Source organism: Squalius cephalus (genome assembly GCF_949319135.1).
Source record: "Squalius cephalus genome assembly, chromosome: 2".
Lineage (NCBI taxonomy): Eukaryota > Metazoa > Chordata > Actinopteri > Cypriniformes > Leuciscidae > Squalius > Squalius cephalus.
In genome coordinates this window covers 29,512,070-29,524,290 of record NC_137123.1, presented here as the reverse complement: position 1 = coordinate 29,524,290, position 12,221 = coordinate 29,512,070, and the positions used below count along the sequence as shown (strand labels likewise).

The 12,221-nt window shown below is 36.6% G+C and overlaps 1 protein-coding gene across 1 annotated transcript in view; it reads right to left on the bottom strand.

Moving 5' to 3' along the window:
• Positions 1-2,225: 2,225 nt before the first annotated feature.
• smad1 (SMAD family member 1) overlaps positions 2,226-12,221 on the bottom strand; it is a 23,197-nt gene continuing 13,201 nt past the window's right edge. Inside the window, exons 4-7 of the mRNA XM_079848606.1 lie at positions 10,957-11,073; positions 6,526-6,747; positions 6,056-6,312; positions 2,226-3,747 (exon numbers count right to left, since the gene is read on the bottom strand). Of these exons, the coding sequence (XP_079704732.1) occupies positions 3,604-3,747; positions 6,056-6,312; positions 6,526-6,747; positions 10,957-11,073 (740 nt within the window). The 3' untranslated portion in view covers positions 2,226-3,603. The remainder of the gene's footprint in view (positions 3,748-6,055; positions 6,313-6,525; positions 6,748-10,956; positions 11,074-12,221) is intronic.

Sequence of the window (12,221 nt, the reverse complement as noted above, 5' to 3'; positions counted from 1 at the left end):
AGTGATCATTTTACACAGGATAGTTTTATAAACTTTCGTCGGAGACAACTGTGATTCACTGATAATCCGCTGTTACTGGTGAATGGGGCCGAACTGACTATCTCCCGCCTCGGCCTTCATCCTCCCGTGCCATGATGATCGGCAGCGCGCGTGCCCTTGTGTCAATTGAACTTTCCCGCGAGTGGGCGTGGTTTCAGCACAGCCAGCGACACGCCCCCAGATGCTGATTTTTTTCAAGATTTTGATATTTTATTTACTTGGCGGCTTTCTTTGTCATTCAACGCTTGATCTCGCGTCGTCAACTCAACACGCATGCTTAGTGGTGCTCTCGTAATAGAGGTCGTACAGAAATGGTCAGTAGGATTCAGATTCTGTATCCAAAACGTGCGGTAAAAAAAAAAACTGGATTAGGGGAGATTACAGAAAATATTAATCTTAATTTATAAACAGCCACTAGAAAGGGTAACACAATTTTAATATTTAGATTTTTAAATATTTAGGTCTTAAAATTTTCTAAATTAACATGGAAAATTCATGTCAACTACATTGAACAGAAATGCAGCAAAGCACTAAATGTAATGAGATGCATAGGTCAAGAATGGGGGACAGATAAACAACCAATGATCACCATACGGTGTGCTACGATTTGTTTTAGACAATGTATGTGTTATATATGGATCTGCATCAGTCAGTATTCAAAAAGGACAGAATGACATTAATATCAAGAGCTATACAATAGAATATCAGAAGTTTATTATGCATTCCTTCCAATAGGCCCTATACACAGATGGCTCAAGAGATCTGCATATACTGTATGTTTCAGAATTTAAAATAGGAAAATATGGGAGGTTAACAGAAGGGACTTCAGTACACACTGCAGAAGTGGTGGCAATTCAGGTGGCACTTTTTTGGGGTATAAGTGATGCCAAATAAGGTTGTGATTTTTTTTTTTACTCATTGGCACTTGCCAGTTTTCAAACATTTCAAACAGATATGATATCTTGAATATCATATAAATTAAGACAAGCTGGAACAATAAATAATTTTGTTTGGGTACCATGTTGAAATACCAGGAAATTCAAAATATGAGAAAATTGCTTAGAGGCACTTAAACTGAATACTCCTATTACAGTTTCATATGGAAGGAAAAGGTATAATTAAACAAGCTTGCAATCGGAAATGGCAAGGAACTTGGAATGACTAAAACAGGAAGACATTTTTATAATATACAAAGTAGCAAGTAAAATTTATACAAAACTTAAGTTGCAAGTAAAGGAGATCAGATCATTTTAACAAGACTAAGGATGGGCCATGCAAGAATTAATTCTACACTTTATATAATAGAACTAAGCCAGCAAGTAAAGGAAACAGTTGATAATGTGCTGTTATTCTGTCGTCCTAAGTATGAACAGGAAAATAATGAATTACAAAGATAACTACAGAATTTAATAATTTACAATCAGCAAAACAAGGATCTTGTAAACTCATTAGGGCTTGTTTATGACTTTATGATAGAATATAGAATATTTACTACATCAGTTTACTGCAGTACATTTTCTGGGGCTTGAAAGTCATAGTTGCGTAGACTGTCAATGGAGGGACAGAAAGCTCTCAGATTTCATTAAAAAAAGATTAGGCTACGGTAAATGTCTGCTTGTCAGTATCTATTTTTCTTTCGCACAGATAACCAGCTACTTAGTTGGGTAAATCCACTCATGTGTCATTATGTCTGTAAAAGCATGATGCATGGTAGTTTAACACACATACAAATATATTTTTTTACCAGGAAAATTAGACTGCGCTACTGAACTAAATATTAAATCACATTCAAATCATGATACAGAAATGTGAGGCACATTCACCTACAACAGCAACACAGTAATTTGCAAACCTTCCAACACAAATGTCAGATTATGACACTAGAGGGAGCCGTTTTCTTTTTCATTTTATGTGACAGAGATCGGATGAATGAAACTAGTGCTGTTGTCCAGTAAATCCATGACATTTAATAATCTCATTTGTCCTGTAAATTTAAGATAGTACGATAGTTTTACCTTCAATAATTATAATTTTAGGCCTACAGTACTTTACAGGTCTTCAATTTCCATACCATTTACATGTCAACATTTATAAAACATTATATAATTTTTGATACACATTGAATTTGAGACTGTAAAATTGTGATTTGTTTGCCTTATAACTTCCTAAACATCAAGAGACAAGAAGACAGTGATAATGAAACAATTTTATTGAATCTTCCAGTAGAGACTTTGATATTCATGGAATAAAACTGCTTTCTGAGAGTACAAGTAAGCAAGAACAGCACAAAAATAAAAGGACAGAGACAAGAAGCCACTTATGAAAGTGCAGATATGAAGGAACAACATTATATATTTTCTTCAAAAAATACAAAAATGTTTACATTTTAACAGTGGATGGGATTTCACTATGAATAAAAAAACTCAGAGCAAGTTAATCAAAAAAATGAACTACTTTTTACAAAACAATACCTCTAGTGCCATTTAGAATTGTCAACAAAAAAAGGTAACTATTTTACTTGAAAAATGCTGGAAATGCACAGGCATTACGTATATTTTTTCTCTTACAGGTGTTTTATGAAAACAGATTATTCATGGCATTTCAGGAAAAAAATAACAGTGAAAGGAGGACGTTCTTCCGTGCAGCACAGTGGTGCAGTGCACAACATAGAGACAAAGTAAACGATGCCTGCCTCTGCTCTCGTACACATCATAGACTTACAATCCTGGGGATCAAACCACACTTGCAAAAAAACAGACTGCACAGCACTTTCTCTACTAGTAAGTACATTTACACACCCATCTTTTAAAATCAGTCGAACACAATTGCGGTAAAATTAGCGCAACATACGCATGAGTTTGCCCATGCATCCCTACCCACTACTAACATGCCCTAACTCCCAATAAGTTTATCCCATTCAAAAGTTTTAAGTATTCAAATATATGTATTTTTCATTCTACATTTGACATTTTTGTCCATTTTTGCTACATTTTTTCTTCTTTCCAGCTGTGAGAAATTTTGCATTAATAACCTCATTATCTTCTCACAGCTTCATGCCATTCAGTTCATTTAAAGCATTATATTTCTGCTATGTTATCTTACTTTTTTGTCTACCAGACGTGTTCACGCTATACTACTCTGTACAACACTGTACTAGTCTCTAAGCTATGATGCAGATCTTTTTTCCGCCAATGGAATACTGATTTGTAAACTGGAAAAAGGAGAAGAAATGCAAAAGAATAAGAAAGAAAACAAACAAAAGTTGGCTTAAAACCCAACTTCACTCACAAACAAGACCAAAGGAGGATACTTGCCCCAAGTATGATGGCCTCATCATTTAACATGCTTGGTCACACAAAAGTTGTCAAGTATCTTCCAGATTCTCACGGGCTGAGAACTGAGGACTCTTCAGTCAAATGTTATGCCCCCAAACAAACTGCCTTCAAGTAGAATAAAACCCCCACCCTCCTGCCTTCTCCCACATCTCCCTTAAACAAATCAGCTTTTGCATGGGAACCCAGATTGACAGGGTTAAATCAGCAGTTGCCTTATGATCAGCTCTGTCTAGGACACAGAGGAAATGGGGTTGTGAGGAGAGCCCATCTGGGTAAGGACTTTATCCAGCCACTGCAGGGGCCCGTGAAGATGAATCTCAATCCAGCATGGGGTGCTTGTCACATCCTGTCGATGGTACTCTGCACCCCAACCCTGAAACACAAGTACAATTATGTCTATAGTTCTCTTTAAAATTGTGTGCAACATGTCTAATTGAATTCTGCTTTTTACTCACACACATGTGGTTACAAACAGGTATGTATTTCTTTCAGTGTCTTAGTCGGTGTCTTTTGTTCATACAAGAAAAGTCAGTGGGGCCCAAAACATGTATGTGTGTGTGTGTGTATACACTCCTGAGTAAAAATAAAATATTTATTTTAATGGTCTATATGCGGGGCCTAAACTAACTTTTAACCACACCAGCCAATGGCCAGTAACAATGTATTGGGCATATATATATATATATTTTTTTTTTTACCAGCCATGAATCCTTGTTAAAGTTACAAAAGTTATTCAGTCAAGAACACTAAGTGATTGTTCTTTGCCGTTTGATGTTTAATTAACATTGAAAACACAGAGAGCAGCAGGAATATTAGGCTGCTGTCACTTTAAGAGCTAATGCACGGAACCATTATACTGTTACACATGCATTTTATTTGTCAACTGTTTACGTTCAGTTAAGACATAACTGACTAGTATGTTTACAAGGATACTTGCCAAGATGGGCAGTTTGACAATTTTGTTTGAAAATGTCTGTTCAAGCACAAGACGACGTGAAAGAGAGAAGTATCAGTATTTGTGTGCTGTCTGGACGTGGATTTCTGGGCGCGCACTTCGGATGTATGTGCACAGAAAACTTCCCACTAATAGTAACTAATTTGAGTTCCCTTTCGCGTCTTCTTGAGCTTGATTATTTAAATTGGCGAGGCCTGAAGAGAGATGCATGGATCACTTTTATCATGAAAAGATGCACTTTGATGGACTTCCAAAGACATCCAGCCATTCACTCCCATTATCAAGCTTGGAAGAGCCAGGAAATTTGTATTGTATTCGTCTGAAAGAAGATTGTCATATACACCTAGGATGGCTTCAGGGTGAGTAAATAATGGGCTAATTTTCATTTTTGGGTAAACTATCCCTTTAACCTTTTATGACAATGCAGCACTGTCCTGTCAACTGTCCAGAGCGCCGTTCACATTTGTTCACGTTCATGTTCTCACAATTTTGCAATGTTAGAATTTATAAAAATGTTACCGGCCAACTGGCGATTGTTTCATATACTCACTGTTTCATATACTCGCCAATAGATTTTTACAAACATTTGTGTATATATATATATATATATATATATATATATCATTGGTGTGGGGTTGACCCATACAATGTATTGTTGGCTATTGCCACAAATATACCTGTGCTGGTTTTGTGATCCAGGGTAACATATGTGTGACACTGAAGACTGGAGTAATGATGCTGAAAATTCAGCTTTACCATCACATGAATAAATTAGATTTTAAAATATACCGCAATAGAAAATAGTTATTTTAAATTATAATAATAGTTCATCGTATTACTGTTTTTACGTATTTACTGTATTTTTCTTTGAATAAATGCAGCTTTGGTGAGCATAAGAGACTTCTTTCAATTTTTTTTTATTATTCCTATATAGAGCTGGTAAGTCCCGCCCCTTCCGCTAACCCCACTGGACCTCTAGGTTGAAAAATCGTCAATGCAAGTGAATGGGAGAAAATAATTATTTTCTGGTCCCGTTTGAATTGTGCCATGAATGTAAACATATGTTGTTCTTTGGCTAGCAGTTGTGGAAAAGACACAACGAGAAAGACTACATGTCGCCTATGTGACGTCACCCCATAAAGTTGACTTACCCGTGGTTTTCGCCAACCTCAACGATTTTGTCCTCTCCCTGAAAGAAGGCGGTGAAGTGCACCAAAGACACAGCCATGTTTAGCGGGATCCGTGAGCTAGTGTCCGTGTGCGAGTGGTGGTGACGTTTCAAACGCGTCGAAAGCAGCGAAGAGTTGTAGTCCACAAAGTGCTCTCACACAAAGTCTAACCGTATCAAACTTCTACCCGCTAAATTGTAGCATTCTTTACATGAAAAATTATATAAAAAATTCACAGACAACATATGTTCACATTCATGGCACAATTCAAACGGGACCAGAAAATAATTATTTTCTCCCATTCACTTGCATTGACGATTTTTCAACCTAGAGGTCCAGTGGGGTTAGCGGAAGGGGCGGGACTTACCAGCTCTATATAGTATATGGAGAAAAACAGATAACATGCTGACATTCAGAAAAATTCTTCAAAATATCTTCTTTTGTTTTTCACAAAAGAAGGAAATGCATTCAGGTTCAGAACCACATTAGGGTGAGTAAATGATGAAAGTATTGCTGGTTGAGCTATGAATTATCAGTTTATCTAGTTTATAGCTTACCTTTACAAAGCTCATGCGGATGGTGCACATCTTGGTGAGTTCATAGACGGCTTCAAAACCGTGATTGACGGACTGAGCCAAGAGCTCAGCAAACTCTTGGTTGTTGAAGATCTTTAGGCTGCAGCGACTGGGGATCTTGCATACGGTGGTGGGGTGGAAACCATGGTGGTAGTTACAGTTGCGGCTCTGGACAAAGATGCTGCTGTCGCTCAAACATTCGGCGTACACCTCTCCTCCCACATAGTACAAATGGACTCCTGCAAAATGTATAAAAAAAATGATTGTGAGTTTACATTATAAAGTATATATAGCTTATTAACAGCGATTTGGCATCAATATCATATTACTATCACCATGTCCATGTCATATTTTAGTGCTATATAATTGCGCTAATCAATAATCACCCAATTACATATGCAATATATCCTAGAATAGTTGATTTATACAGTCATTTCAGTGTCAAGTCAAACCTTTTCCGATGTGGCGTCGGGTGTTCTCGATGGTCGAGTTGCGGTTGACATTCGACAGCAGACCCAGGCAGAATCGGTTGCGGTTGTTCGAGGGGTCGGTAAAGCCGTCCACCAGTACGCTGGTGGAGGAGGCCTGGAAGGCCTCTCCCACACGATTGTTCAGCTCATAGTACACAATGGAGCACCAGTGCTTGGGTTCCTCATAGGCCACAGGCTGAACATCTGCACAAAACGTTATGAACTCAATGAATGCAAGTGCACATTCAATTACCATAACAAACCATAGTAGTATGGTGTAAAGATTTAAAAATGATAAGACTGCATTCATTTGATCAAAAAGTAAAACAGTAATATAGTTAAATATTATTACAATTTAAAATAACTGTTTTCTATTTTAATCTATTTTAAAATGTAATTTATTCCTGTGAAGGCGCAGTCATTACTCCAGTTTTCAGTGAAAAAAAATTTCAGGATTCTTTGATGAATAGAAAGATCAAAAGAACACCATTTATTTAAAATAGAAATCTGTAACATTGTCTCTACTTTCACTTTTGATCGTATACAAACCTCACCCGAAACATTTGCACAGTAGACTCAACCCCCAAAACATTTTATTTTACAATATATTAATGCACCTTTAGTGCTGGACTGTCTTTGAAAGTGATTTAGCAATATGATTAACAGATTTAGACTTGCATCTCATCTATTACAGCCGAGGGCATATCGATTTTACTAGGGTATTTATATGATGTCACTGTTGCTAGGCTATTAATGGTAACACTTTAATAACAGGCAGCAGTGATTGGTTATGAATGCACTATTCAAGGGCCTACAAAATACAACCAAATCAGCATAATACATCCCAGCAAGCAATTTTGCTTATAAAGATGTCTAATAGCCATCCAAACGCAGCCCTGACATCTAGGCTATAACAAGGAAAAATTTAGGCTGTCAGTGAAAATTTAATAGACGTCTAACCATAGCCCAAGAATAGATGCACAGGCTATGCACAGAACATGTCAAAGAAATGAAACCAAACACCTTGTAATCACTGTTGACTTTGCTTACATGATGGAATATCATACATCTCGCAAGTTATTTTTGGCAAAAAAGACATGTAACCAAATTCAAGGTTATTTTGGCTAGAAATGGGTTACTCATAGCCGGAATATATCAGGTCTATAGTTAACCTAGATGGTGAAATGACGGCTATTGCTTGCTGGGAAGTGGCATAGCTGTCCGTATCAAATCCCACCACAGTGCAAGTTAACTTGTTTTGGGTCCCATAAAATACCAATCACTCAAATGTCCTCTTTCTGATATTCACAGCTCATCTGTTCCTACTGTGCTAATCCCAAAGAGAGTTAAATGTGTTTATCTATGGCATATTTCTTCTCAGCTTCCTCTGGTCTGTGACACTGGGCCACAGGTGTGTTTTGTCTACTCTTTTCCCATTAGCCTATCACAATGGAAGTGTGCACTACAGCACTGCACAGGATGCAGCTTGAGCGCGCATCCCAAACTTCCACAAATATTTCAACACACACCCTTGCACACACCCCTCACCTCCTGTGGAACTCTGGGTTTCACTAGAGCTGGGTATCGAGTTCAATGCTTTTTAGGCAACGACCGAATTGCCTTGATACCATCGAGTATCAAAAAATGTCTTGTCATTCCGTACCAAATTTCGATTCCTAAGGGGTTAATCTTGTCAACGTCAGTGAGCCAATAAGCATGCAAGCATGATTGGCTGTGGCAAGGCATCAAGGAAAAACACTAGTTTACATCGGTTACATTCAGAGACGTGGCTCACAAGTGAGGCTGTATTGTGTAAGCGTCCCATCCCCCTAAGATGTAAAAGATGTGGAAAAGATCAAAAGTGTGGCTACATTTCACCAGGCTCAATGCCAACAGCACATGATGCAATATTTGATTAGATAATTGCTGCCAAGACTGGCAACATGACAAATCTGATGAGGCACTTGACAGTGCACAGAATAAACTTAAGAGCAGAAAGCTGCTCCGTCTTCAACTGCAAGAAGAACTGGAGTGCGTCACAAAGTAACCGAAACTCTGCATTTAGGCTACTTGCCTCACAGACATGAGAAATAGGCAGGCACGTGCACACATAGACATCAAAGGGGGCTTGAGCACCTGCCCTTTTTATTCCTGGAGAGAAAGTGCCCTTTTTTCTGGGGTGCTTTTTTTTTTTTTTGAAAAATAATATATATTCCTGTTTGCTTCCCTGTCAAACAAATATATTTATTGAAGAATAGTATATCTAAATAGCAGGTCAGGAGTTCTGAAGCGCTCCCTCTCTCTATCTCTCTCTCTCCCCCCCTTGGCGTCTCTGCGCAGCGGCGCACATCGGCACACATCATACACACACACACACACACACACACACACACACACACACACTCACATAATCCCGCTTATTACATGGCTACCTACCAAATAAATAATTAATTTGACACAAAATATTGATTTAGAAGGGAGTTTATTGATTTAAACCCGATTGTATTGCTTCCGCTAAAGAAAATAGTACGCTCCGTCTCTACGGTTAGAATCAGGTTAGAATCCTGTGAGTCCATAGCAACGCTCTGTTTTTCATGGTAACGGTCTGTTATACTCACTGATCTATATAATGACATAATGTCATTCTATATAGATCAGTGGTTATACTCCGCACAGCGGTCTGTTATCAATAAATAACAGACCGCATTCTACATTGGAATTCAACCAAGCCATGTAATAAAATAAGTTAGTAATAAAATAAGCATATACTGTATCACCACCAGATATGCTTTAGTTATTTTGTTTATCCTATTTACCTGCATTGCCCTGTCAATTAGATGCAAATTTTCAATTTGTATTTTTGTATTTTGTCAATCATTTTTGCAGTGATTTTTTCAGTAAAGTTAACAAAATAGCAGCAACAGCCCTCTTCAGTTTAGAGTGAATATTTGTGTTGATTTTAAAGTGTTATGTATTCTGATAACACCAAAATAATTCAAATGATGTGCAAAAATAAACAAATTATTAGTAAAACACGCCCCTCTGCCTGATGCAGTTATTTAGGTTATTCTAAATATATACTTGAAACTAGTAGCATAGAAAATGTTTTCAAAACATGCACATTATGGAATGGTTTCCTTTGCTGCTCTATAAACCTAGTGAATACTAGGAGACCATGGTTTCTGTGTGAACTGATGCATTTCTCTCTATAGGCGTGTGTTCACTATACTGTGGAGATGGCAATGTCAACTTCGTCTTTGTAGTCAACACTGAACAAAGCTTTTTTTAGGTAATATGTAATGTAATCTTGTTAAAACGGATTTCATAAAATTGGTATTAAAAAAAAAGTATAGTTCAGGAACCGGTCTCAAAGTCAATGTAACGGTATTGGTATTGGTATCGATATCGAAAATTTTTGAACGATACCCATCCCTAGGTTTCACTATATGCAAACTGTATATTTTTTGCTCTATACTGTACAAATTGGTGAATCATTGATTGTGATCAAGTGCAGTGCTGTTTTCTTTAGAGAGATATTTAAAAATGCCATGAACACATATTTTAAACATTGTGTTGAGGCTATTTTTCCAAACATGCATAAATAAAAACGGAAAGTAAATATTAATGAATTACCATATTAAAGGAGTTAACAGCATTCTTTAGAAAAAACATTCAAATGTTTGCTATAACTTACAAATTTCTAACAGTTAACTGTGCAATTCACTTTTAATTTACTGTTTAACTTTATATGTTTAACCTTTTCTGCACATCATTTAGTGCATAGCCTACATATATGTTCACTATATTGGTTTTTCGATTTCGATTTGCACAGTTTGAAGGATAACATTGAGCAGGATGTGGAACTTTTTTCTTTTTTTTTACAATAATACACAGGAAATTAATCAAACAATAAAGAATTATAAGATTATTTGCTTTTTTTTCATAATCACACCACATACTTTGCTGCAAGATAAACAAGATTTAAAGGAATAGTTCACCAAAACACATATATAAACATATATATACTGTATATATACTATGGAAGTCAATGGGGTCCATCAACTGTTTGGTTATACTGACATTCCTCAAAATATCATTTTGTGTTCAGCAGAAGAAAGAAATGTATACAGGTTTGGAAAAACTTGAGGGTGAGTAAATGATGACAGAATTTTCATTTTTGGCCGAACTATCCCTTTAAGTGACAAAAAGTCGAACTGTCTGTGACTTTGTGAGTGTGTGTATGAGAGTATGTTTGTGTGTGGACTTCCTGCACCTGCAGTGTGGGCAGGCAGCTGCTGACAGTTTTAAGCAGCCCATGTCAGGCTGTAAGGAAGAAGCAATAATCTTTGCTGGAGTGACTGAAGCTTAGTGTGCTGTCTTATTTCATGGGGGTTTTTATGATGCAAATGGTACCTGGTCGGTTGCTGATCTCCAATGGCAGGTTGGGAACTAGCAGGTTAGTGTCCATTGGCTGTGGACAGTCCTGTGTCATTGGCTCCTCTGGGGGAATATAAGCAGGTGGAGGGGTTTCTTTTGAAGCAACACCCAAAAACATAGGAAAACAGATGTAGATAAATAAATATTATCCCACAGAATCCACCCAACACTTATAACTTATATACAATATAAATAGACCTGCAATTAACTTTTTTTTTCTTAGAAGTACAGTACATGGCAGACTACGGAAAGCCATATTGATTTGTGCCCCCCCCCCCAAAAAAAAAAAAAAAAAAAAAAAAAAAATTTCAATGTTTGACAATTTTCCAAATGAGGAAAAAAAATTGTGAGAGATTAGAAAACCCCATCGCAGTATTAGAAACCCCATCGCAGCCGTGTTGACTAGTTTTGTCCTTTTTAATGTCAGAAACATAATAACAAAGTAAGGTGTTATAAATGTACCTTAATTAGCCTAAACGCCTGTGAAAAGGGTCCATAATATGTACCTTTATCAAACAGTCTTCTGCCATTAAAATAAAGGTAACTCCGTTAGAAAACAATGTGTCTGCTGTCCCTTAAAAAATATCATTGTATTATTTGAAGTACCTTACAGTATCATTTCAATATTATTCTATATGTATATGGTAATCACACAAGTATCAAAGAACCATATAATTACTATTTACATTTTACACATTTGACAGGCACTTCAAACCTTTCAATCAAACCCATGACCTTGTCATTGCTAGTGCCGTGCTCTATGGTTCTGTCTCGAAACAAACATTGAAATCTTATAAGTATGGAGCCCCTAAAGGGACATGATGAAGGAAAAAAAAAATGAGATGGGAGGAAAAATTATGTCAATGCTTTTGTGTTCTCTTGCAAATGTTTCTCAGAGGAATGCAAAACTTTAGGCGCTCCATGCTACCATTAAAATGTTTGGGGTCAGTAAGATTTTTTTTTTTTAAATTAATACTTTTATTCACCAAGGATGCATTAAATTAATCAAAAGTGACAAAAAAGACATTTATAATGTTACAAAAGTTTTCTGTATCAAAAAAATGATCACATTTCTACATACAAATATTAAGCAGCACAACTGTTTTTAGCATTGGTATTAATAATAAGTTTTTCTTGACCAGCAAATCAGCATATTAGAATGATTACTGAAAGATCATATAACACTGAAAAGTAACGATGCTAACAATTCAGCTTTGCTAACACAGGACATTTTTAAAATA